This window comes from Candoia aspera, chromosome 5 (assembly GCF_035149785.1).
Source record: "Candoia aspera isolate rCanAsp1 chromosome 5, rCanAsp1.hap2, whole genome shotgun sequence".
Taxonomy (NCBI): domain Eukaryota; kingdom Metazoa; phylum Chordata; class Lepidosauria; order Squamata; family Boidae; genus Candoia; species Candoia aspera.
In genome coordinates, this window is record NC_086157.1 from 96,601,835 (window position 1) to 96,629,195 (window position 27,361).

General features: G+C 38.3%; 1 protein-coding gene across 2 annotated transcripts in view; it reads left to right on the forward strand.

The window, feature by feature from the left end:
- Window positions 1-650: 650 nt before the first annotated feature.
- Window positions 651-27,361, forward strand: part of LATS2 (large tumor suppressor kinase 2) — a 44,169-nt gene continuing 17,458 nt past the window's right edge. For both annotated transcript variants that reach the window (XM_063305787.1, XM_063305789.1), the window contains exon 1: window positions 651-1,284. In XM_063305787.1, the coding sequence (XP_063161857.1) occupies window positions 943-1,284 (342 nt within the window). In that variant the 5' untranslated portion in view covers window positions 651-942. The remainder of the gene's footprint in view (window positions 1,285-27,361) is intronic.

Below are 27,361 nucleotides of genomic sequence, written 5' to 3' on the forward strand. Positions count from 1 at the left end.
CTTGCCCTTTCCCCCAATCCTGTTGCTTCTGTGTTGCACACTGCAGAGCAAAACTATATTCTCAACTGCTGAAAAAACAATTCCAGATCAGAAAATCAGTCCAATGACCTGTAAAGTGGTTCTGTCATTACTGCCATTGATGAAATGATGTCCCTTATTCCTCCCTGAAACTGAAGAGAACATGAAGGAAAGATCTCATGATCATTTTCTCTGAGAAGCTCCCATAAGTGATTTGTGCAGTGCTGCCTAATCATCATAGATCAGGGGTTTAAACCCCAGGCTCCTTGCTTTACTTTCAGCACTGAGCTGACTGTTTTTGTTATTCCAGTCCTTTAGAACTTCCTTCTGATCAACTCCCCCTGACATGTAATGGTGTTAAAGAGAAAGATTAAGAGCTTCTTGTATGAGAAGGTGTTTTTAATGCTGGGTTTAGTGCGGGAATGGTTTAATATAACTCTGAGCTATTTCTATATCCTGCATAGTTTTTATCTTTTATTATTTGTTGCTTTTGGTTTTACAAGAAAAGTAGTATATAAACAAAAACAAGGTAATTCCAGGTTCTTTTTAATATCTTAAGACAAAAAAATTAAAGGAAGTTAAAATTGCATGGAAGTATCTTTGTTCTTTTTTCTTTCAGACACTTGTGAAAAAAACGACAATAAGTTTTAGGATTTCTCTCTGGCTATAGGAACCATAAAAACTGAGCTGAAGGAAAATGACATCAGCTACTGCTCCATGACTCTTGATCCATTTGTGTGCCAGGGACTGGGAAAAGTGACAAGATTTGCTACGGAGGTTTACGATCTACCTGCGAATTGCTATCAGGGAATAATGTTTTATAACAAACTGATATCTTCAAGGAGAACAATGCTGAATATCTACATCCCATTGATTATATGCAAAAGAAGTTGGTATTGATGCTGAAACAAAATTGGATTAACCATGAGGCCAAAGACTTTCCCTGCTACTACTTACTCGGGGAACAGCAGACAAAGATTACAGGAGATTCGGGAAGGTCTGAAACAGCCTGCCAAATCTTCTAGTCAGGGATTACCCATTGGACCAAGCAGCGAAAGTTCTCTGGACCCTAAAATTCTAGTAGGGAAGGATGCTGCCAGGCAGCAGCAAATCCGACCAGCTGCCAAATTCGGAAATTACCAGAAAGCACTGCGAGAAATCAGATATTCTCTGTTGCCCTTTGCTAATGAGTTGGGCACTACCTCTGCGATTGTTGAAGTCAATAGGCAGATGTTGCAGGAACTGGTGAATGCAGGATGTGACCAGGTAAGCATGCACTTAGAGCAGAGCTGTGCCAGAAGGCCACTCTGTGCAGGTTGTATTGAGTTATGTTGGAAATATTGGTGGGCAATTAGGCTGCTCTTGAGTATATGCAGTGCATTCATTTAGACTATGACTTTTGTCATGTGGTCCTGTTGCCATTTCATATGCTTAGCAACAGCATTTACCCTCTCATGTTGCATTGGCGGGAGGTGGGGCTGTTGGTTAATAAGAATGTGGGGCAAAGCATTGCTCTGCTTTCAGTGGAAAACCTGAAGAGGTTGCATGTTCAGAGGGGTAAGCCATTGGCTAGGTGCCTGTTGTTTATTCGTTTAGTCACTTCCGACTCTTCGTGACTTCATGGACCAGCCCACGCCAGAGCTTCCTGTCGGTCGTCAACACCCCCAGCTCCCTCAGGGACAAGTCCGTCTCCTCTAGAATATTATCCATCCACCTTGCCCTTGGTCGGCCCCTCTTCCTTTTGCCTTCCACTCTCCCTAGCATCAGCGCCTTCTCCAGGGTGTCCTGTCTTCTCATTATGTGGCCAAAGTATTTCAGTTTTGCCTTTAATATCATTCCCTCAAGTGAGCAGTCTGGCTTTATTTCCTTGAGTATGGATTGGTTTGATCTTCTGGCAGTCCAAGGCACTCTCAGAATTTTCCTCCAACACCACAGTTCAAAAGCTAGGTGCTTACCTCATGCTAAATCATGATTTTGTTAACCAAGGTTTGTTAAGTAAGCCACAACTCATTAGGGTCACACATCACACTAATTCATAAACAAGAGGTAAAAAACTTCCTTGGCCTAGGGGCTACACTTTCTAAGTTATGGCATTGGTCTGTGAGGGCTTCAGGTCCTTAACTGCAAACTTGGCAACTTTAAGATGCTGGCTGGAGAATTCTGGGAGTTGAAGTCCTCACATCTTAAAGTTACCAAGTTTGAAAAACACTTCTACATGGAAAGCGTGAACTCTGCTACTGAACTAAAGGAGAATACAGCCTCTGACACTTAACAGAGAAATGGCCTGCAAAGCACCGTGGCTGGGTTCAGGGGTGGGGCTTGTTTTTGCTTTTACTTTTGGCCTGGTCCTCAGCTCTTAACAGATGTATTACAAATCGTGTGATATAAACACTGCAAAACCTGGAGCTGTAAAGCCAATAACTAAAATGCCCTGATGTTTTATGCTTGCAATTGAAAGTTTAACACTGAAATCTAGCACACATCTACTCATAAATACGCCCCATTGACTTTACTGAATTCCGTCCTAAATGTTGCTGGGGCATAGCAACTGTTCCCACATTGTGTGAAGTGGCCTGTTGTGTTAACCCAGCCATTGTGGTTGGTAAACTGTCACTTATGATTATCATTAGGTATGATCCCAGCCAGTTGTGGCTTATTCAGCAAAGCATACTTAGGCAGGGAGTGGCATAATGCAATATATGAACCCAGTCTGTTAAGTGTTTTATATTTTATCTGTAAAACTGTATACAGCAGGTCCCCGGTTTAAGAACGAGTTCTGTTCCTAAGTCTGTCTTTAAGTGGAATTTGTATGTAAGTCGGAACAGTTATTTAGCATCAGTTGGTCAAATGTTTGCCTTAGTATATAGTACATATTTTACCTTTCTGTGCATATAAAACACTTAAGAAACACTTCCAAATACACAAAAACATCTTAAACATAATAACACACAAAGTAGTAGTGTGTATTTAACCCGAAACATTGTACTTAACTCGAATTTTTAACATAATAGTCTTTATGGCAGTCCGTTCTTAACTAGGAGTCGTCCATAAACAGGGATGTTCTTCAGCTGGGGACCTGCTGTACTAAGAAGATCTTAATAATACCACAATTTTTTAAAGATTTTTTAAAATTCCACCTTTATTATTTTTTAAATAATTCAAGGTGGCGAACATACCTAATACTCCTTCCTCCTCCTATTTTCCCCACAACAACAACCCTGTGGGATGTGTTAGGCTGAGAGAGTGACTGGCCCAAGGTCACCCAGCCGGTTTCCATGCCTAAGGCGGGACTAGAACTCACAGTCTCCTGGTTTCTAGCCCAGCACCTTAACCACTGGACCAAACTGGCTCTTCGTTTTATCTTAGACAACAATTCTTATTTTTATCATTGTTCTTAGTTAATAACATCTGTTTGAAGCTCACACTGCTCTAGATATTACTCGTTCAGTAATTACTAAAATAGTCCCAGGACTTGTACATCTTCATACCAAAAGGCATGACCTTACTCATTTTAAAAATATGAAGCCAGAAATGCCCATCAGCTGGTAAGCAAAACTTGCTTAGCTTGAAAGTGCTTGTTGCAGCCTTCAAGGAAAAGTGGAGCAAGAGACAGAATGTGTTTCTTGCAGATCAGTAAGCCATTTAGAAACACCCCGGGCTATTAGATGTGGAATGCTGCATGCAGGTATAGATAGTAGCTTTCAGAATTTTAATTTCACGGAATGCAACTGAGCGTGTGATTGGAGTGTTCAACCACTTGAAGAGGTTTAAATTGTATTGTGATCTTTCTCCCTCTCCCTCTTTGAAATGAAAAAGCTGGCAGGGTTTTTTGTTTCCGTCATAAATCTGTAATGCTGATATACCTTGTTGAATTGCTGCAATTTGTCATCATTAGGCCAGGAAGATGCCTTGAGCAACTGTGTGCACACACTTGGGTTTTAGCAATATTGATTGACTGGAGAAGTTTGACCCTTAGTTCCTATGAAGCTTGCATTTTGAGTAAAAATTCTTTTTTTTCTTCTTTTTTTAAAATATAATTTTATAATTTAAAATACAAATTACAAAACACACAACCAATAATTACAAAATAAAATAAAATAATTCAATCAAACCACCAAAACATAACACATATAACTTTATAACTTAACTTCTATGTGCACCTATCACCCGTGGGACCTATAACCCTCCTTATCTTTACTTTTTATTATCACACATTTTTATTATTAATAATTCTTAATAAGCCCTCTTCTCCCAAAAGATAATATATATTGATCCGGTTTTACTCCCTTCCCTTTAACAAAATCATATTCCTGAAATTCACCCCATATAGCATCAAAGTCATTCGTTTTCACCAAACCCTTTTTATATTTTAGTTCACATGTCAATTTATCATTAATAGCAGTATTCCATACTTCTTTAAACCAATCTTCAAGCTCATACTCACAATCCACTTTCCATTTTTTAACTATTATTAATCTTAAGGCAGTAACAAAAGTTATTATCTCTTTCTCTTGCCACTCTAATTTCATATTTCCAAAATTTAACAATAATGCAATTTTTGGACTTATTTGCAAATTAATAGATAGTATTTCATTAATCTCAGCAAAAACCTTTTCCCATATTTTTTTAATCTTTTCACATTCCCACCATAAATGTAAATAAGTCCCAATTTCTTTTTTATACCTCCAACAATTTTTTGAATTATTTCTATTATAGTGGTTTAGCATTATTGGAGTCATATACCATTTCCAAACTGTCTTATAACAATTCTCTTTAATTGTGGTAGACATATTTTTCATAATTCTTTGTGTCCAAATTTTTTACCATTCCTCATCTGTCATATTAATACCTAAATCACTCTCCCAACTAAATTTCATTCCTTGTTGTGCTAAATTACATTCTATCAGTATTTTATAAATTTTACTTACTATCCCTTTTATTACACTGTCTGTACCATTCCGCTTTAACTGTATTATTAATTCCTCAAATTTTGTTAATTGTCTACATTTCCCATATTGTCTTACCCAATTTCTAGTCCATGACTCCAATTGCAATACATTACACCAAGATATTTTACTCTGTCCAAAAATTCCCTTTATATCCTCTCTACTAGAAACTTTACTTAACCAATCCTTCAATCTTAATACTCCAGCTTGCTCCATATCTTTTATTAATCCTGCCTTAAGATTCTCTGGGAATGTTTCTAAATCTACCATTCGAGTCAGTGGTGATATTCCAGGACTAAATATTTTTTTATTTATATGCCAAATCTGCAAAGTAGCATTACTTACTGGGTCTTTTATTTCACTAAAACATTTTTTGTTTTGTATAAAAAGAAAACAACCCTTATCACTTATCTCCTCTAACTCCATTTCTCCCCAGATCAATTTTTCTGTTCCATATAACATATTAGGAACATACCTCATTTGATTAGCTATATAGTACATATTAGTATTTGGAATACCTAACCCTCCTTTCTGGGATACATACCATAACTTTTTATTTATTCTTGATTTTTTATCTCCATTACAAAATTATTTATAATATTTTGCCATTGTTTTAACTCCTCCTGTGATAATTTTATTGGTAGCATCCAAAATAAAAAAAATTATTTTAGGTAATATCTTCATTTTGCATAGCGCTACTCTCCTGAACCATGACAATTTCCATTTTTTATAGCCAAGTATTTTTTCTTTTATTTCTTCCTTCGATTTATCAATATTCAGTGTTTTTAAATCCTGTAAATTTTTAGCTATATTTATCCCCAAATATTTAAAATTCTCTGTAACTTTAATCTTATATTTCTTTTTAATTTCTTCTATTTGCCCTCTACTATTATTAACATCATCTCAGATTTATTCCAATTTATTTTCAAACCTGTTGCTTCTTCAAAAACTTCCAAATGTTTCTCAATGTTACTTAAAGCGTCTAATGATTCTGCAATAGTTAATGAAGTATCATCCGCAAACAAGCTAATCTTTACTTTTTCTCCTTGTCCTATTTCTTCTAAATCTTTATCTTTCCTTATCGCATTTGCTAATAATTCTATCACTAAAATAAATAAAATTGGAGATAAAGGGCAACCTTGTCTTGTTCCTTAGCTTAGGTTAAATTGTTCTGTTATTCCATCATTAACTAATACTGAAGCTTTCTTCCCTGCATATAATCTTGTAATAATATGTTGAAATTTTTTTTCCAAATCCCATTTGTTGAGCTAAATTTTTTAATGTTGGCCATTCTACTGAATCAAAAGCTTTAAAAATATCTAGTGCTATTACTCCAGCTTTTACCTCTTTTTCTTTTATATAACTAATTACATTTAATAACCTTCTCATTAAATCTGCCATTTGTCCTCCTTTTATAAATCTGCTTTGATCATTTCTAATATATTTTCCTATAAACCCATTCAATCTTTTTGCTAATATTGCTGTGAATATCTTCACAGTAAAAATTCGATGCCTGTGGTAAAAGATAGAGTCCCTTGTAAGTTCAATTCCTGATGACTGTATTTTTTTGGAAGAATACAGTTTTCCATTACTGCATTCTGGTTTGTTTGCACTTCCCACTATAGTCTGTAGCCCTGAGATTTAGTGGTGGTCATTGTTGTTGTTGTTGTTGTTGTTATAAATTGGTTATTTAGATTTGTTAAGGGCACCCAACTCCAAAAGACTTTGAGCCACTTACAAAATATCAACCAGGTCTGATCCTGCTCAGCTCTTTTCCTCCAAGCTGACTTTCTTGGTATTAGGATCAACAGAAACCCCAGGATTGTAGCATAAAAATATTGTTGAAAAACATCTTGAAAGAAGGCAAAGGCAGACCACTTCCTTAACTGAGAAAAATGCATACAGGTAGTCCTCGCTTAACAACCATTCATTTAGTGACAGTTCAGACTTACAACAATGCTGAAAAAAATGACTTGCAACCGGTCCTCACAGTTACGACCGTCACAGTGTCCCTGCGGTCACGTGAACATGATTTGGGCACTTGGCAACTGGTTCACATTTATGACCATTGCAACATTCCAGGGTCACTTGATCATCATTTTCAACCTTCCTGGCCAGCTTCTGGCAAGCAAAATCAATGGGGAACCATGTGATTGGTTAACAACCACATAGTTCACTTAATGCCCGTGGTGATTCACTTAGTGATTGCTGCAAAAAAGGTGTAAAATCGGGTTGGATTCACTTAATGACCACTTCACTTAACAACCAAAATTCTGGTCCCAATTGTGGTCGTTAAGCAAGGACTACCTGTAGATGCATTCATGTTTTCACCAGGAGTCAAGCTCAACTCAGTGGCATCTTTACTTAGTGTCCCTGAAAACTAAGCCAACTCCTTCTCTTGTCAGAGCTCTGTTCTCTGGCATCTGGGGCTTCAGCAGCTGTGGTTGTCAGAATGCTGCACCCACTCCCAAGTTCTTTGCTTGGGCAGAACTGAGGGATATTCCATTCTGCCCCCAAGGAGCTGCCATTTAGATAATGCCCTTCAGGGATCTGAAATATTACACAGACCCTTGATCTTAGCCAAAAGGCTGAGAAACGATGGATTATTGATAACTATTTATGGACAATATATATCTGAGAACATCTACTGGACACCTCTCTTAAAGTCAGGGGCTTGAAATTTGTTATGGCAACATTCTTGTTTACACTGCAAAATCCTTTAAAATTGCTGTGATGTAAGTCCTGGTGAAAGCAGAAGACCTACTATAAGATAAAAGGCAAAAACAGCAAAGAGTACAGTACTGTGATTCCTGAAAAGCTAAGACATTTATAAACTATAGTTACAGCATGATGGGCTACCACAGTGTTTTTCAAACTTGGCAACTTTAAAATGTGTGGACTTCAACTCCCAAAATTCCCCAACCACCATGCTGGCTGGGGAATTCTGGGAGTTGCAGTCCACACGTCTTAAAGTTGCCAAGTTTGAAAAACACTGTGCTAGATGCATTCTGAAATTATGCTGTGGCATAAAGGCTAACTCAACAATTAATTTGTTGCATTTTTGATGGGTGACAATGCTTTTTTTAATCTGCTGCAAGAGACCAACCTTGCTGTGTTTCTGGAAAATGCACTGCATATTTATGATGCTTAAAAACCTGCTTTAGAAAGGGAACCATCATTGCCAGATCAAATGCTTGTTCAAACACTGGGGGTTTTCTTTGCTGGGAAAGTTAACAACACACTTCTTGGCAAAAACTAGAGATGGGAAGAGGTAACGCTGCTTTCATAATATGGAAGTGATTTACAGGGTGCCCTTCCCTAGTGAAGGTGGATGACGCAGTTGGTCAGACAGGCAGGAGGAGAGAGATGGAAGAGTGTTCAATTACGCAAAGACTGGGAACAGTTTGATTGTGAAGAAGAGTTTCTGCACAGTTACAATTGTAGAATGTATTATGAATTCTTCTCTCTCTTTTTTAAATATGTACATCTCCAGCCAAAAATAATCTGATTTCTGTCTCCTGGAATCTGATTTCCTCCTTGAAAAAAATATAATTTTTACACTCGCTGATTTTCCTGTAAAATTCACTGGTAGAGCTGAAGCCTTTTCCCCAAATTGTTAATTAAACAGTTATGTAAATAACTAGCCATAAGAGCTTCCAGTAGTCAGGATTTTTTTTAACGACAGGAGCATTTGCAGATCTAAAAGACTTGAGTATATTTCTCACTTTCTATGAATATGCAACTGAAGGACAGGACAACAACAATTTTGTAGAAGCAATACAAACAGTCCTTGAGTTACGACCATTCATTCAACGACCAAACTTATAATTGTGCTGAAAGAAGGGGCTTACGACTGGCCCTTGAAGTTCTGGCTGTTGCAGTGCCCCTGCGGTCATGTGAGCAAAATTCAGGTGCCTGGCAACCAGCTCGCACTTACGACCAGTTGCAGTGTCCCGCAGTCACGTGATCACCATTTGTGACCTTCCCTGCTGGCTTCCCCCAAGCAATGTCAGTGGGAAGCCAGCAAGGAAGGTCGCAAGTCACTGGAGTAAGTCCCCTCCCCACCTTTCTTCGCTGGCACACACCGTACCCTCCTTCCCCCTTCACTTGCACAAACCCACGCCCTCTTTCCACAGCCTCCCTGCAATAGCCCACACGCATGCATGTACCCCACACCCTCTTTCCCTTGCCACCCTGTGATCACACATATGCACACACACCACTTACCCTCTTTTCCCGAACTCCTGCAATAGTGCGCACTCTGTGCCCTCTTTCCTCAGCTTCCCTGCAGTCGCACACACACATGTTCCTCATGTCCTCTTTCCACAGCTTCCCTGCGAACACAAGCACACACCCTGTACCCTCTTTCCATGGCCTCCCTGTGCTCACACACATGCACCCCGTGCTCTCATTCCCTGGCTTTTCTGAGCTCATGCCACACAGCATCCCCTCTCCAACTTGTGTGCGGCCTGTGCTGGGCCTTCCAGGGCCTCCCCCACCCCTCTGTGGAACCCCTGAACTCCTTACCTGGGACTTTCTCTGCTTCCCACCTAACGATCCCACATATCTTGGGTTATGACAACAACCAAGACTGCCTGGATTGTCATCACTAAGCAATGTGGTCACATGGTTGTGCTTTACGACCACAACGCTTAGCAGTGGCAGTCCTGGTCCCAATTGCAGTCCTAACTCAAGGACTACCTGTATAAATAATCATGCATTAAAAATTAGCTCTTCCAAATTGTAGGGCTGTGTAGTGCTTCAGATTCAAAAATAAAAAGGAGCTTCAGAGCACATGGGGGCACACAATAGAGTACTTTCTGCAGTTTACCTGCAATTAAACACTATTTTCCCAGGACTGAACTGCAGCTGCAGAGGGCACTTACATAAGCTTCAGAAAAGACACAGCGGCTTTCAGAAATTGCAGAGAGAGATGTTTCATGCTCCAAAGCATCTTCTTGCCTTTAAATATGAAGTCCTATTAAATATGCAGTCCTATTAAAACAACATATTCTTCCTTCCATTTAACCATATTGTGATAAACTATTATTTAATGTCATCATTTATTTAATTTTAGTACAGATATTGTCGATTTTAAGAATGCTGCTGACTTTCCAATTATAAGTAATATAAAAGTTAACAAGAATTCATTCTGAATGCACTTAGTTGCCTGGTTCAAACAAGCCCAAATATGGTTTATTTGATTTTGTCTTAGTATGTTGTGTGTATCTAGCCAGTAGGTTTTGTAAAGCTAGCTGTATGGTTTGGTGCTATATATGAATCCAGCTATTGTGGCTTGTTGAACAAACCAGGGCTTTTTGTAATCTAGCTAATATTTAATATTCAAGAGGCATTTTTCCTCTGTTTTTTATGATTTTTCATAGAAATCCGGTTTCTATTGTTGAAAGATTCCAAAATATGCAGGTAGTACATTAGCATAATGGTATGTGGGAAAGACCTTGGGAGGCAGGGCAAAGAGATGCTGCCAAGAGAACAGTCAGATAAGAGACAGCATAGCCTGCAGCTGGAAAGTGGATGGGGCAAGAGGCTAAGAAGGGACTGTCCCTAGTTTCTCAGGCTGTAAAGGAAACGGGAGAGAATTGTACTTTCAGACTTGCAAGGTTCTGTTAATGTAGCTTTACAATAAAGTAGAATTAGTTTATTTGGTCATGTTTCCAGTCTGGTCTATCTGGTAAGGCTGACAATTAGATATTTGGAAGCCAAAGGAACTACAGGCATGTCAGGTAGGGAGACGCTAGCCCTCCAGATATTTTGGACCCCATGTCCCATTGTCCCCAGCTATTGCCTCTGCTGGCTCAAGCTGATAGGAATTGAAGTCCAACTACCTCTGTAGGTCATAGGTTCTTCACCAATGCTACGTCCCAGGCAATATTTTTCTTAGATTTGGAGTAGGCTGTTTAACTAGCTCACCAACTAGAATGCCAAAGGATTCAGTATCTAAAAACACAATTTTTGTTCATAAATACTGAGACAGATGGTGACTTGTTCTTTAAGATGTCTTTGTAGAATTGATGACGGTAAGAGTAGTTTGCTATTATTACTTCCCTAGCTCTGATACTGATGATAGTTAAGAGAAAGTTGCCTATCAGATAATTTCTGCCACGGCACTCGCCCTGTGGAACATCATTCCCCTCGAGTGAGATTGGCCCCAACCCTCCTGGCCTTCTAGAAGGCCCTCAAAACATGGATGTGCCATCAGGCTTGGGGATCCCAAGGAAATATGAAGCCCATTAAATGTAGTTAGAGTGCACTCTCCTCTGTTTTTTTATTTTGTATTTTAAATGTAGCTTTTAATTTTTTAATTGTTTTTAATGGTAGAAGATTATGATTTGACTTCAGGGCCGCAACTAAGGGGGGGCAAGTGGGGCATGTGCCCTGGGCGCCGCGCTGGGGGGGGCGCCAAAATGAGCCCTGGAGGGGTGCCAAAATGGGCACAGAATCCATGTTTGCCCCGGGTGACACAGACCCAAATTGCGGCCCTGTTTGACTTGTGTTTTAACTATATACTCCACCCAGAGACATGCAAGTGAGATGGGTGGCCATATAAATTTAATAAATAATAATAATAACAACAACGATTCTGTGCCTGTTGTTTTCCACAGTTTTTTTTTTTTTTGATGTTGAGATTGAAAATACAAACATGAGAGTACACTTTTTGGATCTAGATATCATGCACAGCCATGATTTGTTGAATAAGCCATAGTGGTCTGCTTCACACATTAAGCTAAGTAATAAATTATGGTTTATAAATCATAGTAGCTGAGTTAATATATCATGCTGTGCCAAAACCAAACAATCCATGTTATGACTTAGAGCACTCAACCAGTGAGTTGGGCATCTATTAGCCGAGTAGCCCACGGTCATTTTGGTAAGTTTAGTTTGTAAAATATTGCACATGTGGAATAATTAAAAGCAAATACATATCTTAATCCTGCACATAAAATCAGTTTCCTTAGAATAGGACGTGGCTGCTTTGTGTAAGCAGAATATTTAAGTAATGCTATAATAACCCACGTGATAGTATTTTTGTCCATGGGTTTGGCCATATTAAAGAAAAATAAGGGGTTAAAAGAAATAAAACAATCTATGTAAGTGTGAGAACTACATCTTATTTTGCAAAGAGGAAATGGCTTTACCAAGTCATTGAAATTTCTATTATTCGTTCAGTCCTACGGTCAAAAAAATAACTTCTGACCAAAAGGTTAAGAATGCTACTAAAGCTTCAGGAAGTGATATCACAATATTATCAGGGTGTAGTGGTTCCTCTTGGAAGATTTTTATGAAACCTTCACTCTTCTTGATAGCTTAGCCTTGACAGGATTCCAAATAGCTTTGGTAAAACCACAAAAACCATGTTTTGCAGATAGACTGAACCTTCTTCAAAAAAGAAAAGTATACAGAAAAAAAACAGCTTTTTACAAGGCATTTCCAGTGATCTCTGTCCAAGATTAGGCTCATAGCTCTGAATTTTTCTACATTTCTTTATTTTCAGATAGATAGTCTCTTGTTCCCTGGCCTCATAGAATGTGGATTTTGTAGTAAGAAATAACAACTCATTTTACTGATCAGGAAATGTTTATCATTAGAACTGATTTCAGCAGAAATACCAGGGCTCCTTGGTTGAGTTTTATAATGAATAATACCTTATGTACAATGCAGTGGTTTTTTTTTAATCTGTGCAGTCGTGTCCAATTCTCCATCTGCATGGATGAATACAGTAACAATAAATGTACAATGTAGGCATTTGTATTTATTGTTACAGTATTCATCCTTGAAGACGTGGTTCTTAAGATTACAGATGATTAGCAATTAATTCCTAAGAAAACCTTTGAGTTTATATATAATAACTATGGAAGATAAAATGCAACCAAATTAGTTGTGATCAGGATCTTGTTTGGAATCCAAAAGTACAGGCATCATATTCTGTAAACCATGAATCACAGTGGCTGGTTTCACACATCTTATTAAGCCATAATATGGCTTGCTTAGTTTTGGCTTAGTATGTTGGATGAACCTAACCATTGTTCATGGCTTATTACAACCCACCAAGAGACTTTGGTAGTCTCAACCAAGTTAAACAAACAAATAATCTAGTCCTTGGAATGAACTGGTTGTTTCTTACTGCAACAAACTAACATTAAACTAAATACAACTGATATAGTGTGTAAATCTTATCTTTGTTTTCATACTTTGGTTCAGAGTTAGAAAACAAGCAATTAGACACACATACTTAAAACTGCTTGATGTAAGAGGAGCAAATCCTGAGCTATTGCCATAAAGGAGGTAGGGTTAACACTGGCTAATAACTAATGGTTATCTTCCATGCATCAGAACCATAGGTTGGTTCTATATGGGCTATGTGTTGATTTCTTGTGCTTCCAGAGACATAGTACATGATGAACAACAGCAAGAAGGGATAAAAATAGACTTCACCCATCTGTAATGGAAGGGAAGATCATTCATTTAATTTATATTGTTAGTTCTAGAGCTTGCAAATGCATAAATTACCATATCTCACCTGGTGACAGGTAGTTGAATAAGAGAGATACGCAGGATAATTGCATGACTCACAATATGAATGTTGTTGTGAAGAGATAAACAATTTAATAGATCTTGAAAACAGAAAAGTCTGAAAACAGAGTTGCAGAAGATATCCTACACTAAAGGACTGTTAATGCCAGTAATATTGAGCTTGTTATTGGTCAGGAAAGTATGACACGGTGCTTTGGAATGCACAAGCTACATGCCAATTTGTACTGGGGTATCATTTAAAGCAGCATATGGAATATGGGGTGGAACCAAGATTTCCAGTTTTTCCTCCTAGTTTTGGGGCAAGTATTGAGTATGTTTGCTTTTAAAATTATGTTAATCCCCTATACTACAGCTTATGTATGTTTTCTTAAATGGAAGCATGCAATTTCTAAGGGCTTGAAGACTGTCCAACGCTTTGTGGCATATCAAGGGCCACCTACCAAAGTGAGTGGGTTCAGGATCCTTGACGAGGCATATTTAGAAGAGAAATAGGTGTCTTAAGCCTCTACAAAGCTTCTCCCTTAAACACACCAATTAAGGTAAAAAGTATTAAAGAAGGAGCTGAAATGTTTGGTTTCATTCACTCTGGGGAACTCTGGAGGGATCTGGGTGGGCTGTGGTTTTGCACTCTTGCTCTAAACCAGTGTTTCTGAACCTTAGCAACTTTAAGATGTGTGGACTTCAACTCCCAGAATTCTGCGAGTTGAAGTCCACACATCTTAAAGTTACCAAGGCTGAGAAACACTGCTGCTGATTTTTAGCAGTGGTGGTCAAAAGGGGCACTGAGGGCCACAAAATGGAATCTGAGGACCATTTGTGGCCATGGGATAACAGGTTGTCCGTCTTAGGAAAAAGGGAAATCCTGGAAGAAGAGGATTCAGAGTAATCATTTTCAGCTTTTACTTAGAATTCACCAGCTTGGAAATGTAATGTGTTTGTTGAAGGCATGGTGGCCCCAAATTCTAGAAACTTCAGACCATCCTCCAAGATTGGGGAACCTTATCATTAAGAGAAAAGAGACACCGTGTTATGGACATGTGTGGAGCTAATGCTAATGTGTGTGAAATTTAGAAATGGATTCCATCTGTAAATAATTGTGCCATCACAAAACTTTTCCAGTAATCTAGGTTGAATAACTAATGATATGGCTGAAATTGTTATATATACACGCAGACATACCCCTACACATCTTGCATGAGGTATATTTCTTAACTTACAGCATGTTTTACATTAGTGCCATGATTAAAGCAACAGAACGTTTAAACAGATTTGAAACAGCAGCCACATTTACAGAAGTTAATAAAGGGTGGACAGATTCAGAAACTAGCTGGTCTCAAATTATTTATGCAGAGGTCTCCAATTTTGGGGGCCACTGGGCCCATTTGGAATTTTGAACAGGGGAGATATGGGCTGCCTTGTATATTTTGTACTATGTATTTTACTCTACAGCAGTGTTTCTCAACCTTGGCCACTTGCAGATGTGTGGACCTCAACTCTGGCTGGGGAATTCTGTGAGTTGAGGTCCACACATCTGCAAGTGCCAAGGTTGAGAAACACTGCTCTAGATGTTTTATGTTATACACCACTAAGGGTTGTATGATTGTGGTAGCATTCAAATATTTCCAAAACAAGGGTTAAGTGAAGTCCCCAAGGGAGGTACCCACAGGCACTTTGATTTTCATGAACAGCATGTGGTGATTCCAAGTCTAAGACCTCTAAATATACAAGTAAGAAGCAATGCCTTGAACTGAATCTAGCAACAAATTGGAAACTGCTGCAATTCATGTTAGAGTGGTATAATTGTCATGTAATAGTTAATATCGTTTTATGCCTTAGGCGTGAAAGCCAGCTGGGTGACCTTAGGCTAGTCACTCTCTCTCAGCCCAGCTCACCTCACAGTGTTGTTGTTGTGGGGAAAAGAGGAGGAGGAAGGAGTATTTGGTATGTTCGCCACCTTGAGTTATTTATAAAAATAATAAAGGTGAGATTTTAAAAAAATCAAATAAATAGTATTTTCCTGTTTTCTGAGATGAAGGTCCTGCAGATGTTGCTTGCTTTCTCCCTGGAAGCTTATACTTGGTCAGTTGTAGACACAGAGAGAAATTGAGTAATATTGCTGCAGCTGCTTTGCATGAAAATGCCTGACCTTTTGGTTGTTTCATCTAGCTGATTCTTTTGCCTCCAGCAGGCACTGAACAATTCAAAAATTGTACCCTATCATTTTTGAACTCAAAACAAACTGATGGTATATTAATTAACAAGCCTCTCTTCTAATGGTCTAGTCTGTTGACAGTCTAAATTCCAAGTGGACCTTGCAGCTGTTAAGGCTGTATCATAAGAATATATTCAAAGATTACTTCTATTTTCCCTTTCTCCTAGGCTTTTAATATTCCCTTGTTTCTCTGTCATTTGTTGCGTCCTATCTGTACGTTATGTTCGGGTTCCTCTTAAAATTGATGTGAAACGTCCTGGCAGCTTTAGTGGAGATTTAAAGACTGCAGTTGAGTCTGATCAGAGAGCTAACTGTGAAAGGATTAGTACAGTACAAATAAATATTAACAATAATTTATTAGATTTATAAGGCCACCAATTCAAAAAGACTCAAGGAGGTGTACAGAATAAAAAACATAATAAGGCAAAGGTAAATTCAGAAATACCAACATATTGGGGAAATCGTCTCCCCAACTGTTTCTACCTGTCCTATCCAATCTGGCGGGAAAGGCATGCTCCGGGTACCGTCAGCTAGGGAGTGCCAGCTGGCGGGGCCCAGGAGGAGAGCCTTTTCTGCCATGGCACCGGCCCTTTGGAATATCATCCCCACTGAGATTAGATTAGCCCCTGTTGGCCTTTTGTAAAGCCTTGAAAGCTTGGCTTTGTGCTCAAGCCTGGGGCCCTGGGCATGAGTCAGAGCCCGTCTCCTGGTTGTATGGATGATGAGTTAGATCATGCCTGGCTGCTATATGTTTTTATTTTTGTTTTCTATTATCTATTTTGTGTTTTTATTTGTTTTATTGTAAGCCGCCTAGAGTCATGTAAAAGTGGGATGGGCGGCTATCGAGTAAACAAACAAATATGCAGACATCAAATAAATCTGCAGAAATCAAATAAATAAATAAATAAATATATGCAGGCATGGACTTTCAATCACCTATCATTCGTCAACCAGGGCCACGAAATTATCCTGGTTTCCAGCCTATTTGAGAAGCCACGTTTTTAGAGCTTTTCTAAAGGGCCGCAGGATTGGGCCAAGCAAAGTGATTTATTTTACATCATGCCCTGTGTCAAACATAAGACAATAAGGGGGCTGCTTTGTACCAGCATCTCTGTATTGTGCTTACTGTATTTTTGGTATTTTCTTGCTCTGTATATTTCTTGTATATTATGTTTTTTCAATGAGGTCTTTGGGTAGAGGATGATAATGTTATACTGTACCATTGTCTTGTAGAATGAATGAGGCTATGACAAAGAGAAGCCTGTAGTGTTTTAAATAAGTAAATTGAAATTTGAGCCCAAGCTTCCCCAGTCCCAACTTCCATTCCTTTTTTCTTAGGACACTGTTAAAATCTACTGCAACTCATATACTTGCAATATCTGTTCGCTTTCTGCCTCAAAATGGCACAAAATTGTTGGAAGTGGGGGACTCTGGAACCTATGGAAAAAAAGACTTTGGGTTGGCAGACTGCTAATAGTTGATGGATAGAGAAGACTGTCACTTCACAGTTCTTGCTTTAAAAAAAATCCTGTTTCATTCCTCAGTTTTTCGTAGTTCGTAGATTATACTATGAAAAAGGACCATTTGTTTCTGTTTTTTAGTAATGCATGCCCCAAATCACTGCTATCTAGAGATTTACTAATACATCTTGATCTATCTTTTGCTCTCCCCTACTCTGTTAAAATTTAAAGAATGCTGGGCTAAGATTTGATAGCAAAAAGTAACTATCCTATTCACCCACACACCCACTCTTACTCTCCCTTATAAATTGAGCTGCATCGTAACAGCTTCTGGTGTGGGTATTAAACTCCTAAAACAGTTGCCATCAGAAACTCCATTTCTGCATCCTGTTTTCTCCACCTCTCTGTTCCTGCGTGGATCCTGGCAATTTTCTTGAACCCCTGTGCTCCCTCTTTGCTATCTGCCATTCCTTATCTCTTGCTGATTATTTCCTTCAGCATGGAAACCTCCCACACTTTGCTCTTCCGTCCACCGTCTGCTGGTTCATTTCTCCACAGTCTGTTTTCTGGTCCTTGAATTGTCTAGATCAGCCTTCTCCAGTTAGCTCCAGTCAGCTATCTATGCATGATGGATTATAAACTCTATCTCTCCTCAGTTAAGACCTCAAGAGGAAACCCAGCTGGGGACGGCATTTCACTCCCTTTGTACATTTTGCCTTTGAAATATATCCAGGCAGGTTTTTGAGAGACTTCAACTCTGATCTATATCTACATCTACATCTATATAATATTCTAAAACTATCTTAATTTCCCCCCCCCTCTTTATCTTTTTCCCCTCTCTCCAAAGGACCTGTGTGGGTTTTGCTAAGGACTGGAGATTACTCTGAACCAGTGAAATATATGCTTGCTTCTTCTCCCTAGTAGTCAGTTGAAAATTTTGGGGGCAACTTGACACTCTCTTCGCACCTGATAGGAGCCCAGTATGCATGTCTGTAACTTACTCCCACGTTTCATCCAAGTCTGTAACAAGATACAGATATGGCTTGAATGTCTGCCAATTCTTTTCTTTCCATCTACTTTTTGCTGCATTTTCCATTTTCCTTGACAAAGAGTCCAGAATCAAAAAACCTGAATTGGCCTAATAAAAAGGTATTGTTTCAATATGGATTTTTACATTATTCTTCTGTCCAAACAGCTTTCTTCTACCTCTTCTGTGAAAAAGTAGCCCTTCTGATCCATCTGAACGTAACTTAAGAATTGGTGTACGGAATGATTCCTAATCTGAGCAGTGAGCCTTTCATTCACATGTTATAACACTACAGCACAAATACGTTTGGGATTTGTATTATCAGATTATCCTTCTTTGAAAGATGGGGGGCAGGGGGAGAGGAGAAATTTTATATGATCTGATATTTGTTTCTGAGGTAGTGCATGCACTGTTCTGTACATTTCACTCTGTACTTTTTAAATAATGGATGATAATCAAATAACAAAAAGTGGTATGCAAGCAATATAAAGCATAATATATGTGAATAAAATGTATTGTATTTCAAACTTTCCTTAAACGGTAAAAGGATGAACTTATCCTGGCTTTTAAAAAGAAGTAGTGCAAGGTGGCATTTGTAGTTCTGGACTTAATTATGCTGCAGTAGCTCTGTCCTCAGAGCTAACAAGTTATTACATAAGCGGGGTGTGCATCCCACACTGATAGAAAATCCCTGATGAAGAGTATGATTTAATTAGAGTCCATTCAGCTCCACTAACGATAAGGATTTATTGCCTATCAAGTACTTCTACAGGGCACATTAAATTTAGAAATGACATTCTTTAAAGCACATAATACTAAACTTCTAACCTTAAATGCAAAGGAGATTTTTTTAAAATTTAAAAAATAAAATGCTTTTCTGCACTACGTGTATAATAACTGTGCTGCCCACCAAACTCTTAATTTTCTCACTCCATTCACCCCATATATCTATAAACTGTGTGACTGCTAGAGTGACATAAGCTTCACCCTGTGCTTTTTCCAGGATGTTCGTTCTGCTAGAATGGGTTGCAAATTTCCCGGGGAGCAAGGATCATATTTGGCCTTCAAATAATATACTAAGGCCAGTACTCCAAAAAGTAATGGGCACAACAAGGGCCAAAATTAATTTTAGCAGATAAGATTAATTGCTGACCATCATTTGTACCATTTTCCCCTTTTGTCACATTTACAATTATAATTTGATAACTTTTTGCAGCCACTGAGGATCATGCCCAAAGCTTTTGGGGAATACATATTTGCCATAACTATCCAGTAATAACTTTGCCATCCAATAGGGGAAGAGTCTTGTTACTAAAGGTGCAGCATTCCCAACTCACCTCACAGGGTTGTTGTGGGGAAAATAGGAGGAGGAAGGAGTATTAGGTATGTTCGCCACCTTGAGTTATTTATAAAAAATAATAAAGGTGGGATAAAAATAAATAAATAAAAATATCTTCAAAATGCTATATGCCAGCAAATTTGGAAAACACAAGAATGGCCATCAGATTGGAAAAAATCAACTTGTATCCCCATACCAAAAAAGGGAAACACTAAAGAATGTTCAAACTATCGAACAGTGGCACTCATTTCACATGCCAGTAAGGTAATGCTCAAGATCCTGCAAGGTAGACTTCAGCGATTCATGGAGCAAGAATTGCCAGATGTACAAGCTGGGTTTAGAAAAGGCAGAGGAACTAGGGACCAAATTGCCAATATCCGCTGGATAATGGAAAAAGCCAGGGAGTTTCAGAAAAACATCTATTTCTGTTTTATTGACTATTCTAAAGCCTTTGACTGTGTGGACCATAACAAATTGTGGCAAGTTCTTAGCGGTATGGGGATACCAAGTCATCTTGTCTGCCTCCTGAAGAATCTGTATAATGACCAAGTAGCAACAGTAAGAACAGACCACGGAACAACGGACTGGTTTAAGATTGGGAAAGGAATATGGCAGGGCTGTATACTCTCACCCTACCTATTCAACTTGTACGCAGAACACATCATGCGACATGCTGGGCTTGAGGAATCCAAGGCTGGAGTTAAAATCGCTGGAAGAAACATTAACAATCTCAGATATGCAGATGATACCACTTTGATGGCTGACAGCAAAGAGGAACTGAGGAGCCTTATGATGAAGGTGAAAGAAGAAAGTGCAAAAGCTGGCTTGCAGCTAAACCTCAAAAAAACCAAGATGATGGCAACCAGCTTGATTGATAACTGGCAAATAGAGGGAGAAAATGTAGAAGCAGTGAAAGACTTTGTATTCCTAGGTGCAAAGATTACTGCAGATGCTGACTGCAGTCAGGAAATCAGAAGACGTTTAATCCTTGGGAGAATAGCAATGATAAATCTCAATAAAATAGTTAAGAGCAGAGACATCACACTGACAACAAAGGTCCGCATAGTTAAAGCAATGGTTTTCCCAGTAGTAACATATGGCTGCGAGAGCTGGACCATAAGGAAGGCTGAGAGAAGGAAGATAGATGCTTTGGAACTGTGGTGTTGGAGGAAAATTCTGAGAGTGCCTTGGACTGCAAGAAGATCAAACCAGTCCATCCTCTAGGAAATAAAGCCAGACTGCTCACTTGAGGGAATGATATTAAAGGCAAAACTGAAATACTTCGGCCACATAATGAGAAGACAGGACAGCCTGGAGAAGATGCTGATGCTAGGGAGAGTGGAGGGCAAAAGGAAGAGGGGCCGACCAAGGGCAAGATGGATAGATGAAATTCTAGAGGTGATAGACTCATCCCTGGGGGAGCTGGGGGTGTTGACGACTGACAGGAAGCTCTGGCATGGGCTGGTCCATGAAGTCACGAAGAGTCAGAAGTGACTGAAGGAATAAACAAAATCTTTAAAATAGTTCCATCTGATTTCATTAGTAATTACTCCCCAAGTTGCCTGTAGGATAGCTTGTGTCCTCCTATGCACGTTGTAGTTCAGCAACATCTGAAGACCCACAGAATTCCTACTTTGTTATAGGCTGTCAACAAAATCAAGAAATTCAGGTTTGTGTGAGCAAGGCTTCCATTACAAAATAGCATGGTTATACTATATCTTCTTTATCTGTATCAAGTATCTTTAATCATTTACAAGTATGGAAAAACCATCACTTTTGCAAATTCCTGTTTTGTTATTTATCTGATTCTAGTATATATAGATAAAAAAGATACTATCTTTTTTTAAAATGTTCATTAAAAATATTTTTAAAATTTAGTTTTAAGGAGAGGTGCTTTTCTTGGGCTAGTTAAATTCGCCAACCACCACTTTTGAATGCTTTGTGTAGCCTTATCAGTTTCTCTTGAGTTCTTTGGGAAAATGATTTAACAGAAATGGGGGTAGGACAGTATTCCTTATGAATATAAACTTTAATTAATGGTCAGTGTATCAAAGTATTGGGCAATTTGTATAAGGTTTATACTCATCTTTAACATGTTTGCTTTTCTGTGGGCAGCTAGTTTAATAACTTCATCTGTACACACAGCTGAGGGATTTCTTACGTTGTGTCTGACAGAATTATCCTCTTTGCGTCCTGAGAATGTTTGTAGACAGAACAGATTTTGTACATACTTTACATTTATCTTTGTGACAACAGAGAAGGAATTAATAGAAGCTAGTCATTTCAAAAGTAGTGACTGCAATGCTGAAATGGTTACCATATTATACTTTTTATAAATGCAATGTCAGCCAACAATAGTTTTTATAAATATAGTCTTTGGCAAAAGTGTGTATGGTAAAATTAGCTAAATACATCATTGATGCTAATGACGGAGAATAACCTCATCATAGCAGTTCATTGAAAGTGCTATCCAAGCAGATTACTTACCCTGAAAGTTGGGGTCAGGATGTTGCTATCAAATGTATTTGTGTTTGTGGCTGTGGGTGAGTGTGAGTGTGAGAGAATGAATGGTTGCTATTTATGATGTGGTATAATTACACTCTGACAGCTGAACACATGGAGAGTATGTCTAGATGAGAACCAGAGAACATCAGTGGAAAAAAAGCCTGTTGTCACAGTGCATTACTCTTTTAAAAAGCTGAGTATCAGACATCACTATTTATTTTCGATGCAGATAAAAACAAGCACATCTTGCTTGAATGTCATTTTGTGTATGTTCTATTTTGCAGAAGAGAATATAGTCAGATCTTAAAGTCACCTGAAATCCTTTAACATAGTTGTGATATTTTCCTTACTGGAATTGTCTTGTAAATGGGACTCTTTCTTTCTCTTCCTTACTTTGGTAAATTTGCAAACTGCCATGCATTAATTAATAAACCATGTCTGCCAGGTTTAAAAAGTGCATTTGGACAGGATGGTGAGCTTTCTCTTCAGGAATAGTGTTAGGTTGCCTTATTGAATTGAAGAAAGATGTCACTATGTAATGTAGAAGATGGGAAGCTTTTTCTTAGGGACATTGCCCTCAGTTGACTCATTTGAGTTGGAGCCAGAAAAAAATTGGGAAAATGGCTTTTCCTCTGTGCATTCCATCACTTCCTTACTCCTCTGCACAGCCATAGGTTGCTGAGGATTTTTCAGCTCAGTTTTAAGTGTTCTTCTGCAAAACAAATTTTTAAAAATATATTCTGGCACATTTGTAAGTCATTAAAAATATCAGAACCATTTTTTTTCCTTCTGCAGAATCGTATTTCTTTTGTGGCAAATACTTGGTGCATATTGCTCAATGCATTTAGCACCATTAATTCATTGTTCCTCTCTCAAAATAATACTTTATACAGTTGATGAAATGGACTTTAGTCTATCAAACTTTGTGTAATAATGAATTAATTTTTAAGGTGCCAGCATACTTTTCTGTTGATTTTCAAATAAATTACCTTTGGAAATTCTAAAATTTCCTCTTCCTTTAATGCACACTGAAGGACCAATGTTGGACAAGTTAAGAGTATTGAGCTGAATGCCTGAACTTATTTTGTGGCATTCAGGATAGAAACATGAATGGAGGTTATTGTTAGGGTGGAATATAATTTTGTGAGGCACACTGAAGCACAAACCAACCAATCCCATTTTAGCCTAGTGTGTTATGTGAGCCCATCCTATGTTTGTTGTTACTTTATGGTTCAGTGTCGTGCAAGTCCAGAAAATTAGGTTAGTTAAGTAAACCATGAGTCAGCTAATAAAGAGTAAGCCTGAGCTTGGGTAAAAGATTGGCTAACCTGCAATCTATTCAGTCATTGCTCCCGGCCCTGGTCATAGTCCAGAGAGAGCAGCAAAAACAGCAATCAAAGGTCATGTAATATATTCAGTTGCTTTCTACTCTTTATGCCCCAGCAGACATCATATTGCCAGGATTGTCTGTCAATAGCTGCTTTTTTGAGTTCTCATAAGCTCTTACTTGTGCTGTATCTACTTCCTTCTATGAACTTCTTTTTCAATTGCCTTTTTGTTAGCCTTTTCCAAACATCAATGTCTTCTCCAGTGACTCTTGCCATTGCATTGTGTGTTCAAAGTATTGACGCTTCAGCTTTAGTAGTGCTTCACTGAGCCACCTGGTTTAACTTCACATAGTATTTAACTATTGCAGGTTGCGGGGGGAGGTTTGCAATCCAAAGTACTGTATTCTCAATGGTTTTCTCCAGCACCTCAATTAAAAGACATCAGTTTTTCTTTGTTCAGCTTTTCTGGTGGTACAATATTCATTCTCTCTATTACAACTTGGAAAACCAAGGCCTTGATCATAGGACCCTTTGTTGTTAATATGATGTCACTGCACTGTGTACAGTTGTCAGGAATTGTCTACAGTTGTCATGGTCTTTCCCTCAAGTAGCAGTTGTCTCTTTATTTCATGGCTGCACTCACCATTATTGTAACTTGATTAGCTTAGGAAGATAAATTGGGTGGTGTTTTCTATTGATATAATCTTACTTTTTTAATACTGAGCAGCAGACTGGCTTTGGCACTGTCTTCTTGCAATCTAATTGGCAGTTAGTAAATTATGTGATGCTTGCTTTCCAATATAGAATAATTAAATATGTTTTGAAGATGCTACAAAGAAATCAGATATCAAAATGAAACATCTTTATCCATATCTCTTGGAACATCAAAAAATGTCAGGGAAGAAAGGCAGAATATACAGTCATTTAACAACCACAATTGGGACTGGCAACTCTGTTGCTAAGCAACACAGTCATTAAGTGAAACATCACGTGACCGCACCTTACTTATGATGTCAGTTCCGCTGTGGTCATTAAGCAAATCACCTGCAGTCGTTAATGGTGATGTCACATGACCATGACTTCTGACTTCCTGGTGGCTTCTCCACTGACTTTGCTTGTCATAAGCCAGCTGTGAAGGTCACAAATGGTGATCATGTAATTGCGGGATGCTGTGACTGTGATAAATGCACACTGGTTGCCAAGCGCCCAAATCGCAATCATGTGACCACAGGGACACTGCAACCATCATAAGTTTGAGGACTGGTTGTAAACCTACTTTTTCAGCACTGTCATAAGTTCAAATAGTTGTTAAACAGGGCAGTCATTAACCAAGGACTACTGGTATGTTCAATAAATAACGTATTGAGGGCTGTCAAGGATTTCATATGCTTAGGTTTTGCATTGTAATACTATGAAGCAAATTCAGGTGCTAAATGCTGAGGAGAAACATAAACTGTACCTGTTGAAAATGCCTTCAGCATTACCAGTCCATTTTCAGCATGTGTATTTGAAGTGTATTTCAATCCACAATATTAGAGATTGACTTAAAAATATATATTGATGTGATCTAATACGAAACTTATTTTATTTATTCAAGAGATGATTAAAAAATACAACAAATAATATAGCAAGATCATGACTAGCATACAATTACTACAGCCACAAATCCAAAGATTAAAATAAAAGGCTGCATAAACTGGATCCATAAATCCAAATAAGTAAATATAGATGCCTAAAGCTATGCTGAGTTCCAGCAAATCTGGAAAATGCCACTGAAAGGAACGCTGCATTATAAACTGGCCTACCCCAGTCCAGTGGCCCCCATACATTGTTACAGAGATTAAATCAGTTTACATCCATAATGTAATTTTCCTTGTTATTTTCCTTGTTATTAGGGGTTTGTATTGTTTCTTTTTTGAAATGGATGTTAGTACTAGGATCAGCAGAGATAATGCTGAATAACAGAAGCATTTATCTCCAAATTTAAGAGTTTGCAGAATTTTGACCTGTGGTTATCTGACTGAAAGTCACTTGGGAAGTTCTTGACAGCATGTAGAATGGTTTAAATAAAAATCTAGTTGATTTTATTTTTTACCCCAACCATATCTTCTGATGGCCACTGCTAGTATTAGCTAATTTGTAATTTATACATTACATTTTGGATAGCAAAAAGACATGCACAAGTGTTTTGAATCTTTTGCTGCTAGCAGAGGCACATCAAAACATGAACATCATTAGGAAGAGTAGGAACCTGTTTTTTCATCCTGAAAAAGTGAATTCTGAAATGGAAACTCTTTGCCAAGTCCTTCAGCCTAGTGAAGGACTTGGCAAGTAATCTGCCATCAGCTCTGACTCTGTCATTCTAGTCAAGTTGGCAAGGGACAATTTTTGCCCTGCTAGGCTGAAGGTCTTGGCTAATAGCCCTGCATTTGAGAAATGCACAGTCCTTCCAAATTTAGAAGATACAGTCATGGAGGGTGATCTTCATTTCCAGGTGAAAGTGCCAATTAAGTTGTATCTAATGCTCAAACAGGTGTGGTAATAGGGACCAAACAGAAACAAAGGAAGTGGTTAAACGTTATTCATAGGCTACCAGCAAGCTAGTTATGCCCTAGTTTTAAAAGATACAGAAGGCATAACAAGAATTTTGCTGGATGAAAAACTTATCCAATATAGTGTTTAGTTCCCATAGAGGCCAGCAAGTTGCAGGGTATGAACGAATAATGCTCTCCAATTCTGTCCGAGCAAATGGTAATGAGAGACATACGTACTGTCTCTGTGTATATAGCCATCATGAATTGAAAGCCATGATTACTTCTTGTAGTAATTATTTAATTTTAATCGGTACTTGGCAAAGAGGTATTTCTTTTACATTTCTTAATCTGACTACCTTTCAGTTTTATTGGATGACCTTAGACTCCAATATTATGAGAGAGAAAATCTCCCTTTCTATACCATGCATCACTTTAGACATTTCTATCATATTCCCCCCTCCCAATTTAGCTATTTCTGAAGCTAAACAAAGTCAATTAGAAAGTTGTAACTGATGTTCATACAGTAGGTCCCTTGGTCAATTTAAGTGTTCTTGAAGGGCAGTTACAAAAGGAATATTACATGTATGGATACATCATTGATTTAAATCGTGGCATCATAGTTTTATTTTCAGTTCCTTTCCTAATGATTCCTAATGTTTTCATTAAGCCCAACGGTACTTTTCTGGCCAATCATGTCCTCCTCAGACTTCCATCAGTTTATATGTGGAATTAGGATTTTAGCTCCAGTGTACACAATTGTATTATATTTGGTATTTTAATTCCACCCTCCCAGTTTGGAGATACCCTTTTTGGGGTTTCTTTGTTTGTCTGAAGTAACCTAAATAATTTGATACAATACTAGCAAAGTCAATACAGTCCTTGATGATGGGTAGTCATTCATTACCCTAGTCAGGTAATGAAACGTCTGCAAGCAAACAACCAAGCTCAGAGAGCACCAAGGACTCCATAGCAACGTCAGCTAGCTCACTCACTAATTCTAGATTAATTACTGTATGAATAAGTTCAAAAGCATGGCCCCAATATGTATGCTGAGAAGTTCTCACTGTTTAAATTCTGCAGTGTATAAATTATTAATTTATTCTTCCTCTCAGCTTTCTATGCATTAGCTAATCACTGAGTTAAGGGGAGCTCTTCTCTTATGTGATTACTGTGTTTTCTCAGCAACCTTATCAAAAGCCTTTTTACGAGTTCAGGCAACCATTGTCCACCGGATTACCTCACTCACATGCTTGTTGACACTCTCAGAAAATGTGAAAAGGTCAGAGAGACAACAGTGTTGATGATTCCTTAACAAGCATTATCTTCCTATAAACCTGATCATTTTAGCTTTAATAACACTTAGCACCAGTTTACTCAGAACAGATGTTTCCTGGATCTTTCTTGGTTCCTGTATAAAAATGAACCACTCCCCAGTCCTC